The sequence below is a fragment of the Saimiri boliviensis genome, chromosome 9 (genome assembly GCF_048565385.1).
Source record: "Saimiri boliviensis isolate mSaiBol1 chromosome 9, mSaiBol1.pri, whole genome shotgun sequence".
Classification (NCBI taxonomy): domain Eukaryota; kingdom Metazoa; phylum Chordata; class Mammalia; order Primates; family Cebidae; genus Saimiri; species Saimiri boliviensis.
Window position 1 is genome coordinate 14,806,152 of NC_133457.1, and position 22,699 is coordinate 14,828,850.

The 22,699-nt window shown below is 45.3% G+C and overlaps 1 protein-coding gene across 1 annotated transcript; it reads right to left on the bottom strand.

Moving 5' to 3' along the window:
• Positions 1-299: 299 nt before the first annotated feature.
• SIAH2 (siah E3 ubiquitin protein ligase 2) lies at positions 300-22,424 on the bottom strand. Its single transcript, XM_003925145.4, has 2 exons — positions 21,502-22,424; positions 300-1,862 (listed from the first exon to the last, which is right to left on the bottom strand). Exons 1-2 carry the CDS (start codon positions 21,916-21,918, stop codon positions 1,305-1,307), a joined length of 975 nt encoding a protein of 324 aa, XP_003925194.2. The 5' UTR covers positions 21,919-22,424; the 3' UTR covers positions 300-1,304.
• Between the last annotated feature and the right edge of the window lie 275 nt (positions 22,425-22,699).

Consider the following 22,699-nt stretch of genomic DNA (forward strand, 5'->3'; position numbering starts at 1 on the left):
AGTGTCTTCCTTCTCACTTGGTAAAGCAGGAGCAATCCTTGTCTTGCACAGCTGCTGACTGTCAGACAGAAATGACAACCGTGGGAGGAGACCTGTACCCCCGACAGTGGTTCAGACGCATGAGCCTGGATCCCAGTGCTGTCATGGACCCATGTCCTGACCTTGGTCCAGTGACTGTTTCCTCAATGAAAACAGTGAAAGTTCCGACCTCAGATGCAGTGGTAAAGGTTCATCGCACTTGCACCCAGTAGATGCTCAATAAATACCCATTATTCATTAGGGAAATAAAGCACAACATCCATTTTTGGAAAATATTTATTAAAAAACTAGTGAATGTGGCAGAAAAACAAAACCAACACACACCTTTAAATAGCAAGCATATGACACACCAGTTATAAAGCTTTTCCAATCTACTGATCTAGTCTTTCACACCAGCTACTATCGAGTAGGGCTTCTGAGGGAAGCCATGTGTAAACGGATCCCCTGTTCTAGTGGTGAGCAAAACTAATTACATGAGAACTATCAATGGCCATATGACTTGCTTTCTAGGCAATCCACCCAAAACACAAGAGAGTGACCAGATCTCAGGTGTGTGTTCATGTGGATCTGTAGTTCTAGCTTTAATTTGAGGGCCAGGGGAGGTTAGGGAATGAAACAGTAGAAAGACAAACAGTATCGGCAGAGGGCAACCTTAAAGCACCTTTAAAATCTGGACCCTTTCCCACAATTTAGCCCAGTAATTTTCAAACATTGCTGTTGAAAAGAATCACCAGAGACTTTTAAACTGGCAGGCTCCCTAAATCTGCAATTTTAAGATAAGCACTCCGGGTGATTCGATGTCTATTAGCCATCCAATTTGAGAAACACTGTTTAAAATGTATTAAAACAATTCCTACCTCCCACAAACAAAAGTAAAGGAATCTGCTGACAGTCACTGTGCTTTTGTCAATGACAAGGGACCAATATGGGAAGGCAGGCAGGAAGGGGGCCCCCCATTCCTAACACCCTGATCTACCGAAGCCCGGTGCAACAGCCTGTCAAGTGTTTAGGAAGTACATAAAATTTACTAAGAGAGTTGTTTTAGATCACAGAACAGCCTCTAAATCACCAACGGGCCAACCCCATTCATCCCAGGTTAATGAACTTTGTCAGGTCAATGCCAGATGGGAAACTGCTGTTCAAACAAAACGCGGGTAACTGTGGGTCCTGACTTGTGAAGACATATGGAATAAAACCTTTATAAAAACCTTTATTAAACACAGAGCACTATGCCCACATAATTTGGATGGTTTATGAAAGCCACATCATGGACAACATGTAGAAATAGTCACGTTGATTCCAAGGTTCCCATTATCTGCAAAAAGATGTGCTATGGCTGTGTCGAAAACGAGGCAGTCACTGTTCATGATGGCCGCAGCCACCCCATCGTGAATGGACCGGGGTGTGGCCTCCCAGGTCAGTCTCCGCCGGTTCCCGTTCAACTCCAGTCTGTAGGCAAAGTTCTCGGCTTGCTTGCGGGTGCCAATGAGCAAGACGATGGCAAAAAACTGCTGGTGGCCTTCGTACTTCTCTTGTTTCTCCAGCACCAGCATGAAATGATGGCCGAAACATGACTGCATCATCACCCAGTCGACAGCCCCTGGCAAGTTAATGTCTGTAGCTAGAAAGACGATGTCTTCTCCCTGAAGGGTGGTAATGCTCTTGTGAGCATGCATGAGATGGGACATCACAGCTTCCAGGGACCCCTGCCATTTGCAGGAAGCACCAGGACAAGGGCAGGAGTAGGGACGGTATTCACAGATGTCTTCGTGTTCTGGCTTCTCTGTATGGTGCAGGGTCAGGGAACAGCCCGTGGTGGCATACTGCAGAGAAAGAAATGCATTGAGCCATGGGGTCTTCTCAAAACTCCTAATGGTACAACCCTCTATAAGTACTTAACTACTCTGTTTTCCTGGGCTTAAACTGTGTTCTTAACTACTTTTGCTCAAAACAAGTGAAATATTCAAGATTAAAGGTCTCAGTCTCTCTTCATCATCAGTGTTGTCATGCAGAAAATCAAAGGTATTTCCTGAACCAGAAAGAGGCTGTTTTCCATGTCCCTGTTGTACCGTCAAAAGGACGAGAACTAAATTCTTCTACGTCGCACATCTCAAAATTGTTGAGCAAGCCCTGTAAGATCTGGCCTTCCCCATATTTTCTGTGAAGCTGTTTTTTAAAGAATTCAATTGCTTGGGCTGGGGATGGGGTTGGGCAAGGAATATTATATTATCTCCAGATTAGTTTTCGCATAAAGACAATAGTGAAAACAGTATAATTCTGTTGTCCCTCTCCACTGCTTCCTGGCTCAAACTGGTGACTGGCAGGCTGGCCACGGGGAAGGCTGCCCTTTGGTTCTTGCTCTTTACTGCTGGCATGACCAGTCTAGGGCAGTGGAGGCCTGGAGACCCCTTCATACTTCTAGAAATATTACCCCACTGTAACCTTTTGACCTTCCCTCCGGGAGGTCTTTGCCCATATTTTCTGAGTGGAAGGAAATCACATCTAAGAGCTACTTAACTACGAAGACTGCCAGTCAGTCTGGTTCTGGCCAGAGGAGGTTAAAATGAGAAGGGCTAACCTTCCTCTCAAAGCTCGCCGACCCTCAGCACTTCCTCAAGTTCAAGTGCACATAACTTCATGGCCAGGTACGTCAGGTCCTCACAACAGGCCCCGGCGGAAGAGTTTGCTGATATGATCAGTCTGCCCCTCAGACACTGCCTTAATAGGGTAGGAGAACAAAACCTTTTCTCCCTTGCACTCGGGATGACATTCCTAATGGATGTCGCAAAAGACCACACCAAGAGGAATTGGACTTCTGCTCCTGACTCTCACAAGATGACAGTGTTAATTCCTAGATACCAGATGGAGAATCAGCTCACAAGTAGACACTTGCCCTGAGTACTAAGCTGTTGGTCTGTAAAGAATTAAGGAACGTGAATCACCTTTTCAGGTGAAACTAGGTGTCAGCCTTATACCCCTGGAGCAGAGAGTGGCAGGGGAACTGTCTGACCTACCACACTTGGATTCCCCTGCTCCACTGAGACAGGAAGGCAGCAAATAAGGGCAGGGCCAGGTCATTTTTTTAAGATGCTGTGTCCAGTTGCTTTTAAAAAAAAACCACCACCGCTGTTTTTGCTTTGCTCTACCCTGCTTTGTGGAATAACCCCCTTTTTAAACTTGAAGTCAGTCGAATTCAAACCTTTATAGATGAATGTATCACTAGCAACAAGCAGATAGATACAATGCACTGTACGTCTTCTCCATACAAGATGCTAAGCTAGTCACTCAGAGGATTCTGAAGCAAAGATGACAGCCTCCACTCTTAGGGGGATTGGTCTCCCCTAATCTGGAAGGAGACTGGCTTGAAGAAAGAAATGTAGCTCATCTTCCGACCTCCACTTCCTCATACCTAAGCGGATTATAATCTTCAACAGAAAGTGGCAGAAATGTTTCACTTTTACTTTGCCCATAGGAGTTGTTTGTCTTTTAAAACTCTGAACTAATTTTTAAAGCCTGCGTGTAAAAGAACTCACTCAGGAGTAACAAATTTATTTATCTATGTATATTTATACTTTGTGTTCCTTACTTTATAAGGCCTGAAAAACAAATCCCTATTAACTGTGTTTTAAATCTAGGGTGCGGCTAGGAATACAGAGCCTCTTAATGTTGTTCTGTGAGGGACGGGTGAGACACTTCTGCCCAGAGTTTTAAAAAAAACACACACACACACACACATAATAAAAATAGCAAGAACTAGGCCCAGAGCCTGGCAGATTTTCTGGCTGAAACAAGCCCTGAATATTTGAAGATGTTTCAAAACGAACTGTTCACCGTAGCCACACAGGAATAACCCCAGGAATGAGATGAACTCTGGTCAAAGGCACACAGAAAGGTACCACCTGTACCTCCACCCAAAGCCCCAAACCACTCCTCGTTCATGATGAACTCGACATTTACGACAAATATTTATCATCTGGCAATGATTTTATAACTTTTCCCACTCAAGTAGGAGTATTTATACTCTGAATTATTTGGTTGGCCTTACAAGTCACATATTCAACACTTCTCTCCACCCAAATACAGAGAACAGGGAACCTCCCCAAACTGCACAAATAGAAAAGGCATTACTTTGCATTTGTGTGGACAATGATCTCATGTTTTTTTCTAAGGATCTTGCTACATCCTCTATTAACTTAAATAAATAGTTTGAAAGCCTTAGGTGCTTACTCTGCTTTTCCTAAACAAGCAGAACTTTGAGGGCAATCTATTCCTTCTCTTTCCATCAAGGGTAAGGTTCACATCTTCATAACCCCTCGTACCACTTTTATGATGACTAAAGTCTAAACTTCAACCCCCTACACACACACACACACATGCCACATTTCATACTTACAGCAGTCTTGGCATTGTTCTGAAATGACATTTCAGAGCCTCATGGGTGTTTGTCACTTTCATCAGGGGCTCTCATCCAGGGATCTGAGAGAGAGGACTTTAGGAGTCTGTGAATTCCCCAAGACTGTATATGGAACTGTCTCGGTGCTTCTGAGCAGTAAACCCAAGTCTCACTGGCCCCTGGCCTTGGGCTTGTGTTTTCGTGAAGAGCTCCAAGGGTTTCTAAGGGTTTCCAGGGCTGAAAACCGCTATTCAAGAGCACAAGAAGGAATCAGCTGTGGATCCTGCCCTTGTGTTTCCAGTTGAGAAAGACCATGTAAGAAATTTAACAACTGTGTAAAGGAAGACCAGGAGGGCAACAGGTGATTTCAAGGGAGGACAGGGTTAGGAGGACAGGGCAAGGAAAGCTTTACTGTATACAAGTGGATTGTGGATGGAGTTGTTCCATCTGGTTCTAGCACAGGGCGAGTGGAGGAAACAGTGGGAATAAAACCTAAAGGAGGTTGGGTGCAGTGGCTCACGCCTATATTCCCACCACTTTGGGAAGCTGAGGCAGGTGGATCACTTGAGGTCAGGAGTTCAAGACCAGCCTGGCCAATATGGTGAAACCCCATCTCTAACAAAAAATATAAAATATTAGCTGGGTGTGGTGGCATGCACCTGTGATCCCACCTACTCGGGAGGCTGAGGCAGGAGAATCACTTGAACCCAGGAGGTGGAGGTTGTAGTGAGCTGAGATCATGCCACTACACTGCAGCCTGGGCAACAGAGCAAGACTCCGTCTCAAAAAAGAAAAAAAAAAGACAAAAACAAAAACAAACAAACCTAAAGGAGAAGGCAGGTCAGGGACTTTCCTGACAATGGAATTTATATTTAGTTTCTCGACAGTGGAGCTACTAACATTTTGGACCTGATAATTCTTTGTGATGCGGGCTGTGCCGGGCACTGTAGGGTGTTTAGCAGCATCCCTGGTCTCTATTCATTAGATGCCAATAGTAACCACCTCCTGCCCGTCAGCTGTGACAACCAGAAATGTCTCCAGGTCTGCAGGCATGGCCAAATGTCTCCAAGGGGGCACAATGGCCCCAGTTGAGAACCACTGATTCTGATGAGAACCAGTCATTCTAATTCTCAATAATGACAAACCCTGGCTTCCAGGTAGCCACAATCACAGTTGCAAGGAGGGGTTCCTGACAGCAAGCAGGTCCAGTGGGTCACTGCCCCACCCGATGAGCACTACCAGGGCAACTCAGGAATGCCAGCCCTGCCACACAACAGAATATGATCGCTTGCAAAGCATGGAGGCACACCAGGGAGTTCTATCTGTTTTATAGACTAGAAGCTGGATGCTCCCAGAATATGGCTGACTGGTCAGGGCCCTGTGGTCATTTGTGGCCTCACCAGGAGCAGAGCCCTGCGTTCCTGGGGTGCCCCTCCAGAGTTCTTTCACTGCACACAACAGCTCAAGAGTCAAAGACTCAGTATTTCAAGAAAAAGAAACAAATAATTTACATCTGCCTTCACACCCCTGGCCCGCAACCTAACACACATAAAATCCAAAGTTCACAAATACACTCTTTTTGGAAGCGGGTTCTAATATTAACTTCTTTGGTTTGCAGGTTTGCAAGGAGAGAAAAACAGCCCTGAAAGCACCACTCCCTCAGGAATAAGGCAGCGGCATCTCACAAACCAGGAACCAGCCATTAGGCACCCCACCCACCCCAACCCCCCAACAGCCTTCTCTGGCATCTGGCAAGAAAGTCCTGAGGTTTCACTTTTCACACTCTGGCTAGGGCTTGGCCCACAAAATGTGAAAAGGTCAAGGACTTGTGCATTTGAGCTGGGAAGGGCTTTCCTTTAGATGTCTGGTTCTTAGCTGTACCCTCTTATTATTGAGAGAAGGCACCTGGGCTGGTTCACAGAGGGCTGCCTGTGTCTCCTGGGACAAACAAGCTCACAGCTATAAATGAGATTTCTCCTTAGGGAAATATCTGCTCATTTTCCCCAGAGGGGAAAGAGGTTTTAAGTAAACCTCTCTAAAGAACACACACACACGCACACCCTGAAAACTAAAGAAGAAAATAGGGAGGTAGGGCTGGGCACAATGGTTCACACCTGTAATCCCAGCACTTTGGGAGGCTAAGTTGGGTGGATCACCTGAGATCAGGAGTTCGAGACCAGCCTGGCCAATATGGTAAAACTCTGTCACTACTAAAAATACCAAAAAAAATTAGCCGGGTGTGGTGGTGGGTGCCTGTAGTCCCAGTTACTTGGGAGGCTGAGGCAGGAGAATCGCTTGAACCTGGGAGGCAGAGGCTGCAGTGAGCCGAGGTCATGCCACTGCACCACTCCAGCCTAGGCAACAAGAGCAAAATGCTGTCTCAAAAACAAACAAACAAAAAGGAGGTAGACGGCCCACCAGAATGAGAAAGAAAGAGATGTTGAAATCCCATTTCTGACTTCTCTTTAGAAACTTTTCATGTTGCAGTGGATCAAAAGTCTTGTGCAAATGTGTTCTGCCATTGAGATGCAATGTGTAATCAGGACCCTCATTTTTTAGGTCTTTGCAGAAAGCAGCAAATAGTTCCCATTCTTTTCCTGGGTGTGGGGTTTGAAGGTTGTATTTAAGTTGGAATTTAGGCAGGGTTTTTCCCTTTTCAGCATAGAAACCCCTTCATACACAAATACACACAATGAGATATGTCAGAACACAGTCAAACACAAGACATCTGTTATTTACCTAATAAACAGAGTCACACTGAGTTTACTTATGAAATGAGCATACAAGCAAAATAAGCCTTCATAGTAGGGTGCTAGTGAGGGTCATGAATGCCGTGACTGGTTTAGAACAAGTCACATAACCTATTTAATTAAATCTGATTCCATGCAATTCAAGAATGAGGTACTGAACCCAACAATCAACAGTCTACTCAATGGAAGGGAGGAGCATGTGCTCCACAGCGGAAGCACGTCTGTTTTGGGAGCGGTGAGGTAACCACACTGCCTAGACCGGTGTACCTCCTAGGAAACAGCTGAAATTTATTAGCAAAATACCTGCCAGCACCTCAAATGAGAATGTCTCAAGAAAAATAAACCATAATCGATATTTTGTTGCTGATGCTCTTAAACTTTTGAATTAAATCCAAGAAACGACTTTATCTTAGAGTAAACAAAAGCAAATGGTGCTTTCCTTCAATCTAAATAAGTTATAATGATCACAGAATGCACACTGACGGCTAAGTGCAATGCACAACCCTAGAATGAGAAACCAAAATTCCTACAAGGGACATTGGGGCAAAAGCTGTAGTTTGAATATGGACTGTGGATTAGATAACAGGATCTGCTGTGTGTCAAATTTCCCTATTTTGGTAACTGTGCTATGATTATATAAGAAAATAATTTTAGATGAAACACAGGGATGTATTTAGGGGTAAAGGGACAAGATGCCTGTAACTTATATTCAAATGGTTAAAAAAATATACGTATGAGCAGAAACAGCACAAATGATAATGCAACTGGAGCAAAAAGGAAATAACTGGTGAATCTGGAAAAAGGCTATGAGGGAATTTTTTATGCTATTATTGCAACTGCTGTGTACGTTTGAAATCATATCAAAATAAAAACATGGCCAGGCAAGGTGGCTCACGCCTTTAATACCAGCACTTTGGGAGGCTGAGATGAAGGGATTGCTTGAGCCCAGGAGTTTGAGACCAGCCTGGGCGACACAGGGAGACTCCTATCTCTCTAAAAAGTTAAAAAAAATAAATAAATAAAAATAAAAAAGCCAGGCCTTGTGGTGCACACGTGTAGTCTCGGCTACTTGGGGGCTAAGGTGAGAGGATTGCTTGGGCCTGGGAGGTCAAAGCACAGTGAGCCATGATTGTGCCACTGCACTCCAGCCTGGGCAACAGAATGACAGACATCCTGTCTCAAAAATAAAAATATATTAAAGAATATCCAGGGACTGAGTTAGCATATTTATCCTTTATGGGATAGAAATGGCTTATGCAGAATTGGTTGAATTAAGTTTTATCATAATAGTGTTTGTTTTAAAATAATATATACCTTTAACTACATAAGTACATGTAAATGCAACTGAAGTTGGTAGTTTTTCTTTTACTAGAGCCTCCTTGAGACTGTAGTGAACAAATACAACTTTGCAATGAGAAACGAATTGTCATAATAACCAACACTTCTTTGGTCCCTAAGACAATGCATTCTCCACTGTCCTCTGATCCTTCTAAAGGTTTCTGGGTCCCTGACAAGTCTGTGGCCTTGGCATGTAGTTTCATTATTAACACCCCCAGTGGTCCAAGGTAAACTCCACTTTGCTTCAGGCCAATTTGAAAGATGAGCACCAGGAATAAAATTTATCCAAGCCCCCTTTTTCTTTTGGGAGGTGAACCTGGAAGTGGGAAGAAGAGCTATATAAGCTCAACTGGAAGGATGAATTCCTCACTGTATAATTTATTATGTATGATTTTTTTTTTTTTTTTTTTTGAGACGGAGTTTCGCTCGTTACCCAGGCTGGAGTGCAATGGCGCGATCTCGGCTCACCGCAACCTCCGCCTCCTGGGCTCAGGCAATTCTCCTGCCTCAGCCTCCCGAGTAGCTGGGATTCCAGGCACATGCCCAGCTAATTTTTTGTATTTTTAGTAGAGACGGGGTTTCACCATGTTGACCAGGATGGTCTCAATCTCTTGACCTCATGATCCACCCGCCTTGGCCTCCCAAAGTGCTGGGATTACAGGTGTGAGCCACCTCGCCCGGCTATTATGTATCATTAGCAGATAATTAGGACTTATGCAAATGGGAGCTGGCAGCTAAACGTGGTATAGATCCACATCATGGTAAAAGTTACATTTTAACCATCAGTCAAACTTTTAAAAGGACTTCTAGCAATTCAAGCTAGCTGTTTTGTGATTTAAAATGTTTATCTGCCCCACAAAGACCACTGAGTGATCACAGGTTATTTTCCAGTGAATTTACGGGTGTTTAATTTTGCTTATTGGTTTACTGATTCATTGCCTGCGTCTTGCCCATGCAGTATTTGTTGATAAATTAACAAATCTTAGATTTATCTGTAGAAGATGGAATGTTTTCCACCATGTTAAGTTTACTTTAATTACAAGTTTTACTGTGGAACTTAGAATTTAAAAAAATTCAATAGACCTTGAGATCATGTAGGAAGAAATGTTTGTTTTCAATTTCAGGTACTATGGTTTTGTTATTTTTGATAAAGGTGTTTGACATATTTTATTTACATAACATTTGGAGTGAGAAGGTTTTAATTTTTTTCTTTTTTTTTAATTAAAACAACGGGTCTTGCTTTGCTAGCCAGGGTTGTCATGAACTCCTGGCATCAAGCAATCGTCCCGCCTCGGTCTCCCAGAATGCTGGGATTATAGGTGTGAGCCACCATGCCTGGCAGTGAGGTTTATAGCTCTTCTGAGATCTTACCTAGACTGGAAAACATCAGCACCGTTGTCCTTTTGATGGCTGTATGTCCCTCTTGCTTAAAATGTGTTTACAATGGTAGAGTAGCTGTGATTGCAATGGAAGTACTTAGTGTCCTGTGTGACTTTGAGCCTACACCAAGTCACCTATGAGTAGGTCTATAAAACTGTCTACGACTTACTCCTCGACTACTGCTAACAGTGGAAGAGTTGTGGACTCCTCAAGTTAATCATGTTCAGGCTTGGGAGGCAGGAGAAAGTGAAATCTGTTCTTGTGACTTATTTGTAATACTCAACCTGCATCTGTCTAGCATCCTTCCACTGAGAACCTTAGTGCATTTGCACTTAACTGGAATGGTAAATTCCTGAACTGGGCTGTGAGGCGGTGTAAAGAGGTAATCAGGCCGAGTGTGGTGACTCACACCTGTAATCCTAGCACTTTGGGAGGCTGAGGCGGACGGATTGCCTGAGCTCAGAGTTCAAGACCAGCCTGGGCAACATGGTGAAACCCCATCTCTACTACAATCCAAAAAAAAATTAGCTGGGTGTGGTGGTGTGCACCTGTAGTCCCAGCTGATCAGGAGGGTGAGGCAGAATTGCTTGAACCCGGGAGGCGGAAGTTGCAGTGAAGCTGACATTGCACCACTGCACTCCAGCCTGAGCGACAGGGCAAGACTTTGTCTCTAAAAAAAAAATAAAATAAAAAAGATAATCATCAACCAATAGTGCAGTAACAGTTTTTAGACGGTGATATGAGAAGGCGCCGTTACTCAGCACGAGAACTGTCAAATAGTGTCACCAAACAATGGTGAGGTTAAAGAAACACTGTTAACTTTACTTCATTTCTTCTGGGGAAGGCAATTTTAATTAAAATCCTGGGCCCAAAAATCTGTCTGTTTTGCCTAAGAGAAAGTCAACAAACCACCTTTTAGCTTGCTTACTAAGAGGTGTCTTAGGAAGACTTTGGTACACTTTTTTCTTTCTTTTTAAAAAGAGAGGGTCCTGCTGTGTGCTCAGGCTGATCTCCAACTCCTGGCCTCAAATCATCTCCCATGTCAGCCTCTCGAAGTGTTGGGATTAGGGGCATGCGCCACCGCAACTGGCCTGTCATAATTATTACTACAGAAATCTGAGAACATCCTGCTATCGAGGGAGGGTGTGTTTAACCTAACAGAGACTCCCTGGGCTGGCAGGGGTTTATTTTTAGTCTTAGAAACTTTAAACAAAAGTTGACTTTTCTCGTCTGTCCATAGCCACAATTAGCAGGTAACCATACTTTGTCCTGGAGAACCAGTTTTGTAAGGTCCCTTCGAAGTGCATGTTCAAGCAAACAAAGCACCTAAAAGAGCCAAGTTACAGGCTCTCTGCTGTGTGACCAGTACCGCACCCACCCTTTCAGTATGCCCTCACTCTTCCATGCCAGGCTCCCACCTGCACAGCCACTGAACTGCCCTGACAGTTCTTCACACAGCTCTATTCCCCTCAGCAGTCTTTATTTCTCAACGAAACCAATGGAATTCACCAAAAGACTTAAGTAGTAGGGTTGTAAGATGATCAAATAGGTTTGGTACAGTGGTTTACACTTGTAATCCCAGCACTTTGGGAGGCCAAGGCAGGCGGGTCACCTGAGGTCAGGAGTTCAAGAACAGCCTGGCCAACATGGCGAAATCCCGTCTCTACGAAAAATATAAAAATTAGCCAGGCGTGGTGGCATAAGCCTAAAGTCCCAGCTACCAGGAGGCTGAGGCACGAGAATCACTTAAACCCGGGAGTCGGAGGTTGCAGTGAGCCAAGATCACACCACTGCACTCCGGCCTGGGCGACAGAGTGAGTGCATCTCAATAGTTTTTTTAAAAAAAGATTATCAAATAAAAATACAAGATGCCCAGTATCTCTCAGGCAATATTTAGGATACTTATTACTCCTCTCTGGCCCCACAAGTTATTTGTTGTTTATCTGAAATTCATAACTAGGCATTCTGTATTTGACTTGGCAACCCTAATAAGAGGGCTCTGGTACCACTGGCATCCCTGCAAAAGCCACTCTTTTGGGTAGAGGGATCACCGTTCCTCAGATGGTCACAGAACAGGCAAGAGGTTGTAGTGAAAAAGACACTGTATATGTAATTAGTCCAGACTGGAGTTTCTGTCCCCGAACTTATAAAATGCATGAGCGTGGGTGCCTAGCTCAGGCCACCTATAAGCAAGGCAAGCAACATCCTTCACAGACAACTCTGCTGGCCTCCCACGCAGCCTCCTTATGAGCTTCCACCCCTTCTTTCTTCACGGGCAAACCACTGTGCATCCTTCAGCATGCAGCTGGTGCCACACGGCAGCGAGGTCTTCAGACTCTTAGCTCCTAGTACTTCAGAAAGGCTCTGCCCCATTGGCACATCTGTCTCCACCACTAGACTCAGAGTTTCAGAAAAAGAGGGATGAGGCCGGGCACGGTGGCTCAAGCCTGTAATCCCAGCACTTTGGGAGGCCGAGGCGGGTGGATCACGAGGTCGAGAGATCGAGACCATCCTGGTCGACAAGGTGAAACCCCGTCTCTACTAAAAATACAAAAAGTTAGCTGGGCATGGTGGTGCGTGCCTGTAATCCCAGCTACTTAGGAGGCTGAGGCAGGAGAATTGCCTGAACCCAGGAGGCGGAGGTTGCGGTGAGCCGAGATCGCGCCATTGCACTCCAGCCTGGGTAACAAGAGCGAAACTCCATCTCAAAAAAAAAAAAAAAAAAAAAAAAAAAAAAAAAAAAAAGAGGGATGAGCAGAGGCAAGAACTGGCTAGGCAGATGGGTTGTGGGAAAGAGAGGGCCTGGAACTGCAGGAGATTCGTGAGTATGATGTACAGTTAGTGGATAGGTCAGCAGCGGCCAATTCCGGCCCGACAATGCACCAGGGAGGAAAAGCAGGCGGCAGCATTAAGAATACCAAACGCTAACACCCAGTGTCGGTGCTGCCGGGACGAAATGGACACTCAGCTGTAAATGATTCTAAGGGAGAAAACAATTTGGTTCCACTATGAAAAGGCTTTGATTTCTCAGGCTGGGTGTGGTGGCTCATGCCTGTAATCCCATCACTTCAGGAGGCTGAGACAGAATCTCTTGAGCTCAGGAGTTCGAGACCAGCCTGGGCAATGTGGTGAAATGCTGTTTTTATAAAAAAAAATACAAAAATTAGCCAAGCATGATGATGTGTGCCTGTAATCCCAACTCAAAAGGCTGAGATAAGAAGATCACCTGAGCCCAGGAGGTTGAGGCTTCAGTGAGCTTTGATTATGCTACTGCATTCCAGCCTGAATGTCAGAGCGAGACCCTGTCTCAAAAACAGACAAACAAACAAACAAACAAAAGAACAAAACGCACTTAGAGTTCTGCAGATACCCTTGGGTTATACCATCCAACTTCAAGGAAATTATCTTTAGGAAATAACTATTTTTTGTGTGTACAAAGATTTGGTTATAGCAGTGTTTTTTTTTAAAAAAGTCTCAGAAAACAGAATTTAAATGACCACAAATAGGATCTTGATTAAATAACTCTGGTACTGTTACAGAAGTGCAATATTATGCAGTCATTAAATGTGATCCTAAGGAATTTTGATCACTGCAGAAAAGCAGTCGCGATGTGTTAGATGAAGAAGCAGATTATGAAACAGTGTGGACCATAGGATTCCCCATCTGTATTGGTCCATTCTCCCATTGCTATAAAGAAATACTTGAAACTGAGTAATTTATAAAGAAAAGAGGTTTAATTGGCTCACAGTTCTGCAGGCTGTACAGGAAGCACAGCGGCTTCTGCTTCTGGGAGGCCTCAGAAAGCTTCCAATAATGGTGGAAGGCAAAGCAGGAGTGAGGCATCTCACATGGTGGGAACAGGAGCAAGGGCAGGAGAGGCGCTTTACACTTTTTAAACAACCAGATCTCATGAGACTTCTTGTCATGAGAACAGCGCCAAGAGGATGGGGCTAAGCTATTCATGAGAAATCCACCCCCAAGATACAACCACCTCCCACCAGGCCCCACCGCCAACAACGGGGATGACAACTGAACATGAGATTTGGTGGAGACACAGATCCAAACCATATCACCATCTCACCTGCCTTTTTTTGTTCTTTAAAGAAACCTCGTTGATGTAGAAAGAAGTTTGCAAGGATGTATGCAAAATAGTATAGTGGTTATCTTTAAGTGAGGGAGATTATAGAAGATTTTAATTTTACGCTGTTTTCTATATGTTCTACATTTAAAAATAATAACTTTAGAAAACAAAATATGTAAAAATACACAAAATATAATACATATAATTGGGCCAGGTGCGGTGGCTCAAGCCTGTAATCCCAGCACTTTGGGAGGCCGAGGTGGGCGGATCACGAGGTCAAGAGATTGAGACCATCCTGGTCAACATGGTGAAATCCCGTCTCTACTAAAAATACAAAAAATTAGCTGGGCATGGTGGCGCATGCCTGTAATCCCAGCTACTCAGGAGGCTGAGGCAGGAGAATTGCCTGAACCCAGGAGGCGGAGGTTGCGGTGAGCCGAGATCGCGCCATTGCACTCCAGCCTGGGTAACAAGAGCGAAACTCCGTCTCACAAAAAAAAAAAAAAAAATACATATAATTGCAAATGCTGCTTAATCTAACCAGCCCTCTCAAAAGATTTAAAGAAATGAAAAAAAAAAAAAAAAAAAAAAGACTCATCACTGACAAATCAATGCAAAGGCCAACTTACACAGCTCTATGAAAATGCTATGTGATAAGAATAGGAAAGAGAAGCACATGGGGAAAATCTATGAGAAAAAATAAGAACAATTCCTTTTTCTCTTTTTCAAGTTTATGCACGAACCTGGCCTCAGACATCGGCTATTTGGTTTCCATCGGCTTCTAACTATGCACATTTACTTAGTGCCTGGGCTGTGTGAGGCACTTTGCATATGAATTATTACTGTGTTTCGGCCTCACAGCAACCTTGAGGCTTGGAGGTCACCAGCCAGTCGCAGTGGGGCTGGAGTTGGGATTTGGATCAGGAGGCCAGACTAGGGGCTGCCCTCAAAACTGCCAGAGTAAGAGGGATCCCGGGGGGTAAAAAGGACCCAAAGATACTATCTTTGTTGATTCAAAAATTTGAAAGCAGTGCATAGGCGTGCACATTTAACAGAAGAATATTTTTCTTTTCTTTTCTTTTGAGACAGGGTCTCAGTCTGTTACCCAGGCTGGAGAGCGTTGATGAGATTTCGGCTCACTGCAGCCTCAATCTCCTGGGTTCAAGCGATCCACCCCCCTTCAGCCCTCTGAGTAGCTGGGAATATAGACAGAAGCCACCACGCCCAGCTATTTTTTATATTTTTTGTAGAGACCAGGTTTCACCATGTTGCCCAAGCTGGTCTCGAACTCCTGGATTCAAGCGATTCTCCTGACTTGGCCTCACAAAATACTGGAATTACAGGCATGAGTCACCGCACCTGACCAGGAACATTTTTCATCCATCTCTTTATCGCGTGTGGGCAAAAACTGAGAAGAGGGTAACCCTTTATTCTATAGATGCTATACAGTCTAAAAATCATTACCTAAAATCTTTACCAAACTAGAATTGAGGAAAACAACAGTTTCCCAATGTAGGGCAAAGTTGATGAAATTCTGTAGAGCATTTTCAGTATCCCTCAAAAGCCTTAAAAGGATACCCCAATGCTTAAAATACAGATACATGTGATCAGGAAAACTTTCTTATTTTCCTTTTCAGGAAGTCCAGAGTGGAACCACATTCAAATACCCTGGGTATGATCATGTCCTGAAAAACTCGCTAGCAATACACAGTGGCTCCAAATGCTGGCGCTAGTAGGTACACAGTTCAGCAAATGTGTACCTGCTATGTGTCCCTTTCAAGGAGTGAGGACTTTATGGGTTTGAATAAGAACTGCCACGTCTCGCAAATTTTGTCAGAAGTAAAAGTCTGATGTTTAAGACATTTTACAGTGAGGACTTACTATAGTCATGTATACAGCACTTTTTACAGGGCTTCAAAAAACAGCTCTAACACAGAATGGGAGAGTCTGATCCAATCTTGGGCTGGTATTTTATAGGCCACACCTGCTGTAACTTTTGGTAAGCCTCTGTTCTGGTTATACTAAGGCTCAACTTCCACTGATAATGATTTATTCCAGTTCCAGGTCGTGGTGATCTGTGAAAAATCTTTAGCCAATTATGTGTAGAATCACCATTAAGCTTTAGTACTGCCATGTAATATTCTAATGCTTCGGCTTTATACCAGGAGTAAAATACAATGAAAGGTATATTATCAGTTTAGTTCTCTAAAATCTTGAGCCCTGGAGGTAATATACATGGACTCTGGTCCTTGCCAGTTCACTCTGTGTTTTTATGGGCCAACCTTGTCCATGTCAGGCAGTAGTGAGGATTTCAGGGACAATTTCCAAAGTCAACAGTTTTATCTTAGGAGAATTCTGGGGGTTAGGAAGAAATGTTTGAAAGTATTTTTGGCTAATCGGCTTGTGCTTCCAGGTGATCCCCCCCATCACACCCTTCCAAGCACCCTAATACCACCTATCTTCCATTCCATATGGTGAAGCAAAAGCCCTCAGCAGCACCTCTAATCTGATTTCTGAGCACCCACCAGCGAGGTGTTGTCTCCATTCTTTTTAATGGATGAACAAACAGGGTCAGGGAGTATGTGACTGGACCAAAGTCACACAAAGCCAGGACGAGAACCCAAGTCTTCTGTTTCCTGCTCGCGTTCTTTTCACTGGGACCGCTTTCTAGATTTTAAAATGTTAGGGTAAGAAGGAACCTTGGGATAATCATTTAGTCCAATCCCTTGTCTTAAAGACCCTCAGGTGCAAAAAAGAAACTGATCTGTGTAGAGTCGAACATCTAGCCACAAGGACATCATCTGAGGTTTCCTGGTGGCCGGAAAATAATATTCTCTTGGCAAAATAAAGAGAAAAACAAGTTACAAAATCACCAACAGTTAGGGCCTAATAGATTTCCAAAGTTCATGGATGGCAAGAGTTAAACGACAACTTCCAGGCTCAAGGAATGCGTCTATAAGAGAATGAGATCAGAGGCAGAGTGCTGGCAGCTGGAATTTGGCCTGGAGACATGGTTGGTTTGGCTTTCAAGTGCTGGCCATAAATGTGAAGTCAGCCAATGCTGGAAAAAAAAAAAAATTGAGATATTTAACATAAAAAACAAAATCCAAGCCGGGCACAGTGGCTCACACTTATCAGCCCAGCACTTTCAGAGGCCGAGATGGGAGGATCGCTTGAGCTCAGGAATTCAAGACCAGCCCAGGCAACATAGTGAGATGTCATCTCTTAAAGAAAGAAAATACAGATTTCTGGCTTTTCTTGAAAAAATCTAAAGGTCTGATATGCCTGCACCCACATCCGTACCCCAACCAATCAGCCAGAGCTAAGTAAAGGCTGCCTCTTGGGAGGTGGTACCTGTTCCCTGGCTCTCCACTGTCTCCACTGCTCCTCCAGGTCTCCCTGACCCTGAGGCCATGTGTGCGTCACATGCCTCTCTCCCCTGCATTACCTGGCCCTGCTCCCATTGAGAAACTTTGTCTCTACTGGCCTAGAGGAGGCCACGGACTTTTAAACTTTCAACCGTTTTGTCTAATCTGACTTGGTTTGATTTACGTATTTATTTATTTTTTAGGAACACAGACATTGTCACAATTCAAGCACAGGGAAGACTTGTCTGGCTGAGGATTTCAAATTCCATAATGATTTGGAGATACGCTACTAGAAACTTTTAGCGAGGACAAAGAAAACGTATCATAGTGTAAGAAGGCTGGAGTGGATTAGCATTTCTCACAGTTGGGGAAAGAAATACTTGGCTAATATCAAAATACACCGTTGGGTGGTAAACAGAGACTATGTCATTGACATGAATGTGTCAACCTTCACTTCTCCCCCTAAACCCACACACTGAAGGGGTGAGTTTAAGTCTGACAACAGGATGTCAAAAGTTTTCAGGCATGGAACAAGCCACAGAATGGATTAAATAAATAACCAAGTGGAAGAAAGCTATACACTATTAGACATTTCTTTTTTTTTTTTTTTTTTTTGAGATAGAGTCTTGCTCAGTCACCTAGGCTGGAGTGTAGTGGCACGATCTTGGAACTCTGTTAGGCCCTAACTGCAACTTCCACCTCCTGGGTTCAAGTGATTCTCCTGCCTCAGCCTCCTGAGTAGCTGGAATTACAGGTGTCCACCACCACGCCTGTCTAATTTTTGTATTTTTAGTAGAGACGAGGTTTTACCATGTTGTCCAGGCTGGTCTCAAACTCCTGACGTCAGGTGATCTGCCTGCCTCAGCCTCCCAAAGTCCTGGGATTACAGGCATGAGACACTACCCAAAGATCTGACCTAATAATGCACCTGGTTCCCTGCGATCAAAGCTGCTGGCCGAACTCTAGGCTTTAATGAATTACCCTACACCTAAGTAGGGTAGCTATTTGGCAATACATCCATTTTTTGGCTAACTGAAGCAGTCTAAAGATGTGATGATATTCCACAAAATCCTAGGTTTGTAGGTCCCCCCTCATCTTCCTACCCTACATGCCCTACAAAATTCCTGCCAATGAATTTCATAGTGAGTATGTATGTTGTCATTTTGGGATGGTCCCATCAGAGGCCCATCTGGTGAACTCATCGAACCAGATGGTTTTGTTACTGGTGTCAACCTTGAGTTATGATTCAGAATGTTGGAGTATATACTCAGATTCAAAATCCCTACGTAGTAAGGCGTAGGACAAAAGATCTGTGCCTTTGAGATGCAGGTGCATGGACTGGTCCACTTACTAGCTGTGTGATTTGACAAGTCACTTCACACTTAACCACTCTGTAGGCATGAGTTTCCTCATCTGCAAAAAAAAAAAAAAAAAAAAAAAAAAAAAATGGCAAACTAATAAAAGCTGACCCCTACGAAGCAGTTGGCAGACAGAGAGCATCCAATAAAATCCATATAGCCTCTCTTCTTTTCATGGAACGCTAGAAGCTACGGGTTCTCAGAAGTCAAGCAGTCTCATCTCTCATTTACAGATGAGGAAATCAAGGCCCCAGAAGGTGGTCTTTCAGGCAAACAGTGGCAGTGCCAGGCAGCTCTTGAGATGTGGGCTCTGGTACTTTACTCAACATTGTTTTTCACATGAGCCAGCCCATGAGAGATTCTGAGAGCAGGTGGGGACAGTGAAAAGGCAGTCCCCGTAATTTCCAGGAGCCTCAAACTGTAGGCCAAAGGGCTAGGAAAACAGACCTACCTTGTTTTAAGTTTGATACAGGCCTTACCACTGACTGTTGTTTCTCATCCTCTACAGCTAACACATCTTGGTTGGTCGCTGGGCCTACGTATACATTCAAGTTTGGTTTATCCAGACTAACTGGCTGAGCTGCCCCCCAATAGTTTCGATTATTGATCAACCAAAGGTGAGGCATGGACATTCCACCTTTATACAGCTCAAACACATACACATACAAAAGCATCCCCAAGATCACGTTCTAAGCTTGGTTCCTGGTCTGTAGGAGAATGGTTGACCCTTTTACATTTCAGCTTGCAAAGTAATGGCTTCGCCCAAGTGCTTTCTTATAGAGACTCAGAAAATCACTGACATGTACGGAAAAGCTGAGAACCCCGATTCCCAGAACTGCTCTTCAAGATTGATTTCACTAGCCTGTCACACGTTAGGAAGGAACATATGCTTTCATAGGAACCAGAGTTCTAGATCCTGAAAGGGAAACTTCATGCTCCACATAGTGTAACTGTTTCCTTCCCCTTCTCTTGGGAACAGCATGATTCCATTATGAGGTTGCGTTTTAAAAACAAATTATGGATTACTGACCAATACCAAATGCTCATTTGTGAACTATAACTCACCTAAAGCCATTTCTTCTATTAGCCACTGCAGGTTTAAGGGAAAGTAAAGGGTTGAGAAAACGACTCCCCAAAAATCCTGTGGGGCATCCCCCACCCCTACAATATATCTCAGACATCAAACAGCCACTCTATGTTAACTACCACCAAACCTTTTCCAACCACTAGTTTGTCACCTTTTCACAAACCCAAGACAACTATGCAAATACTTTAAACTTTGAGAAACTGGGCTGAGTGAATTAGTAAGCATTATATGAGGAGAGGTTGAAAGCAATTTATTAAGGTTGCCTGAAACACCACAGTCCAAACACTGATTCAAACCCTTATTTAAATATGCTATTTTAAACTTGATTTGCGGCAAGGCAGCAGACCAAATTAAATCACTCATTTTACTGACCTGAGTCCCAAGCCTGAATTCTCTGGTGGATTATTTTTAATTTAAAAATGAGCTCTTGTCCTATAAATAAGCAGCACCAAGGAGAAATGCAAGACAGCCTAAATGGCCCAATAGGCAGAGCAAGTTACTTGTACAAAAAAACTGGAAAGTAGTAATGACATTATTTCCACTTCTAATTTCAGAAAATGAACTTTCCAGATTTTAATGAAGTAAATGTAGACAAGTATGTCTGTGAAATTGCTCCTGAAGGTTTCCACATAATAGCTGCAGATAAACAAATGTTATAACACGACCACACAATGCAATACCATGCAGCCATTTAAAATATAATGAAGTCGACTGGGTTTCAGACATAGAGAAATATGTGTGATAATATGAATTTAGAAACAGCAAGTTGCAGATGCCATTTCTGGAGAAAAACTTGTATCTATGTGTGGGTATTAAAAAAAAACCTCCCTGACATACACTGACATCTATGATTCTATATTTAGCTGCGAGGGTGTATGTGTATATATATAGTTTTAAAAGATAAACGTTAAACTTAACAATGGTGGGACAGGACGGGAGAGGTCCTGGCCTTTCATTTTACTTCTTCTCTTAGTGGTTTGCATTTTTCGCAAGGGCACTGAAAACTTTTTACATTAAATTAAAAAATGAAATGATGAGCTTTAAACAACTCTAACAAACAGCTCTTGAATGCGCCCTTGTTAATTTCTTGATTGACTGTTTTCACCCCATTTAATACAAAAACGCAGCCACAACTCCTCAGTCCTTCCCAGTCTTTGGAAGCCTAGGAGAGAAAAAGGCGTGGCTTGCAGGGTTTTCTTGTAGCTGGAGGAAAACAGGCTGTAGGGGTCCTTTTTTTAGCTACACTCTCGAGAGCTCCCACGTGTCAGGGGTGCGCAGAAGGTAGGTGTGGGGTGCAGGACTCCAGTATCAATTCAGCCAAGCCGAGGGCTGGTAAAGGGTGTGTTTAGCTTGCCTGCTCCCTCCCTCCTCAATCCCCAGTCAGTTTCTTGGTCCAAGTTTTACTGGTGTGGCCCATCCCTACCGAGCGTACCCGAATACACATCTGCAGAGGACTCGGGCATTGGGGCGGGTGAGCTAAAATGTTCTAATGACCAGCGATTGCCGATTAATCTGGGGTCAGTAATCGGTAAATGTCAACCCAGAGCTACTCCTTTCAAAGTGGGCTTGAGGAAGAGTGGACAAGTGTAAACATTTTTTTTTTTTTTAAAGAGATGCTGACCGCCTCTCTGGGCCTGCGAGTGGGCTGGAGAATACCGGAGTCCCTGAGGTCACCCGCGGACGTGCGCGGGCTGTCCCTGGACTTACCTTACAGGGAAACAGGACTGCTGAGGCCACCTTCTCCATAGCCAGGTTCCTGATGCTGGGCGTCAGGGCGCCCCTGCACGTCGGGCAGCAGCTCAACTTCTGGCGGCATTGGTTACACACCAGGTGCCCAGCCTGGCACTGCAGGATAGGAGGCAGGACATAGTCAAAGCAGACCGGACACTCAAAGAGCGAGGTCAGCTCGTGGTGCTGCGGGGACACCGGGCCGGCCCCGCCGCCACCGCCGGGGCCCGAGATCACCGCCGCCGCGGCGGGCACCGCGGACGAGCCGGGGCCCGCAGCCGAGATGGTGGCGGCGGCCGGGGGCGCAGCCGGGGACGGAGTGTGTTGGGGCTGCGGCGGCGGCTGCTTGCTGCACGGTTTATTAGCGCTGGGGCCGGTGGAGGACGGGCGGCTCATCGCGCTCCGAACCAACCATGGAACTGCGGGCGCCTGCCTGCCGCGGGGCCGCCCAGGTTAAGGCGGTGCGCGCCCCGCGGGCAGAGAGCTCGGAGGCAACGCCACGGCGCCCAGCCCAGGTCCGCGCGGCGGAGACGCTTGGCGCCCGGGAGGCGGAGGGTTGGACGGCGCCGATGCACTCCGCAGCCCCCGGAGTTCAGAACATGCCTCCGCGTCGGACCCCGAGTCACTGTGCCCTTTTCCAGGCGCGGCGTCTCAGGCCCCGAACCCCAGCGGTGCGCAAAGCTCCTTGGCCCAACCGCTTCTGGAGCGGCCGCTGACGCAAGCCCCGGGGGCGCGCGCGGACGTGACGCCTGGATACGTGTGCGGCCGCCCAGGCGCGCGGGGACTGGCAGAGCCACCCTGCGCCTGGGCGCTGGCTCCTCCCGGCTCCAGCTGGCAGCGCAGGGGACCGCCTAGCGCCGGCGCTTCCTGCTCAGGCTGCGGGCCGGGCCTGCGCCAGTGAGCATGCCTAGATTGCCGCAGCCTCGCGGGGTTGTGTTTTCCAGATTGGGGAGGGGACACTCTCTGGAAGGCGTTGCCGAAGTCCTTTGGCCACACCCCGGGGTGCCTGGCCGACGCGTCCCTCGGCTCAGACTGGAAGAGCAACTTCTGGCAGGGCGGGGGCGTGGATGGTGGGTGGGACCGGACGCGGGCGGGCGGGGGCGGGGCGCGGGCGCCCCTGCGCTGGTCGGAAAAAACTGAGGTGTCTCTTGGGGTTGACTCACCAGCGCGCAAGAGA

Bases quoted from the DNA above. Each gene is read 5' to 3' on its own strand.
- SIAH2 (XM_003925145.4), bottom strand. From the start codon at position 21,918: ATGAGCCGCCCGTCCTCCACCGGCCCCAGCGCTAATAAACCGTGCAGC. The intron at 1,863-21,501 runs GTAAGTCCAGGG...CTTTCTCTGCAG, and splicing joins CAGTCCTGTTTCCCTGTAAG to TATGCCACCACGGGCTGTTC.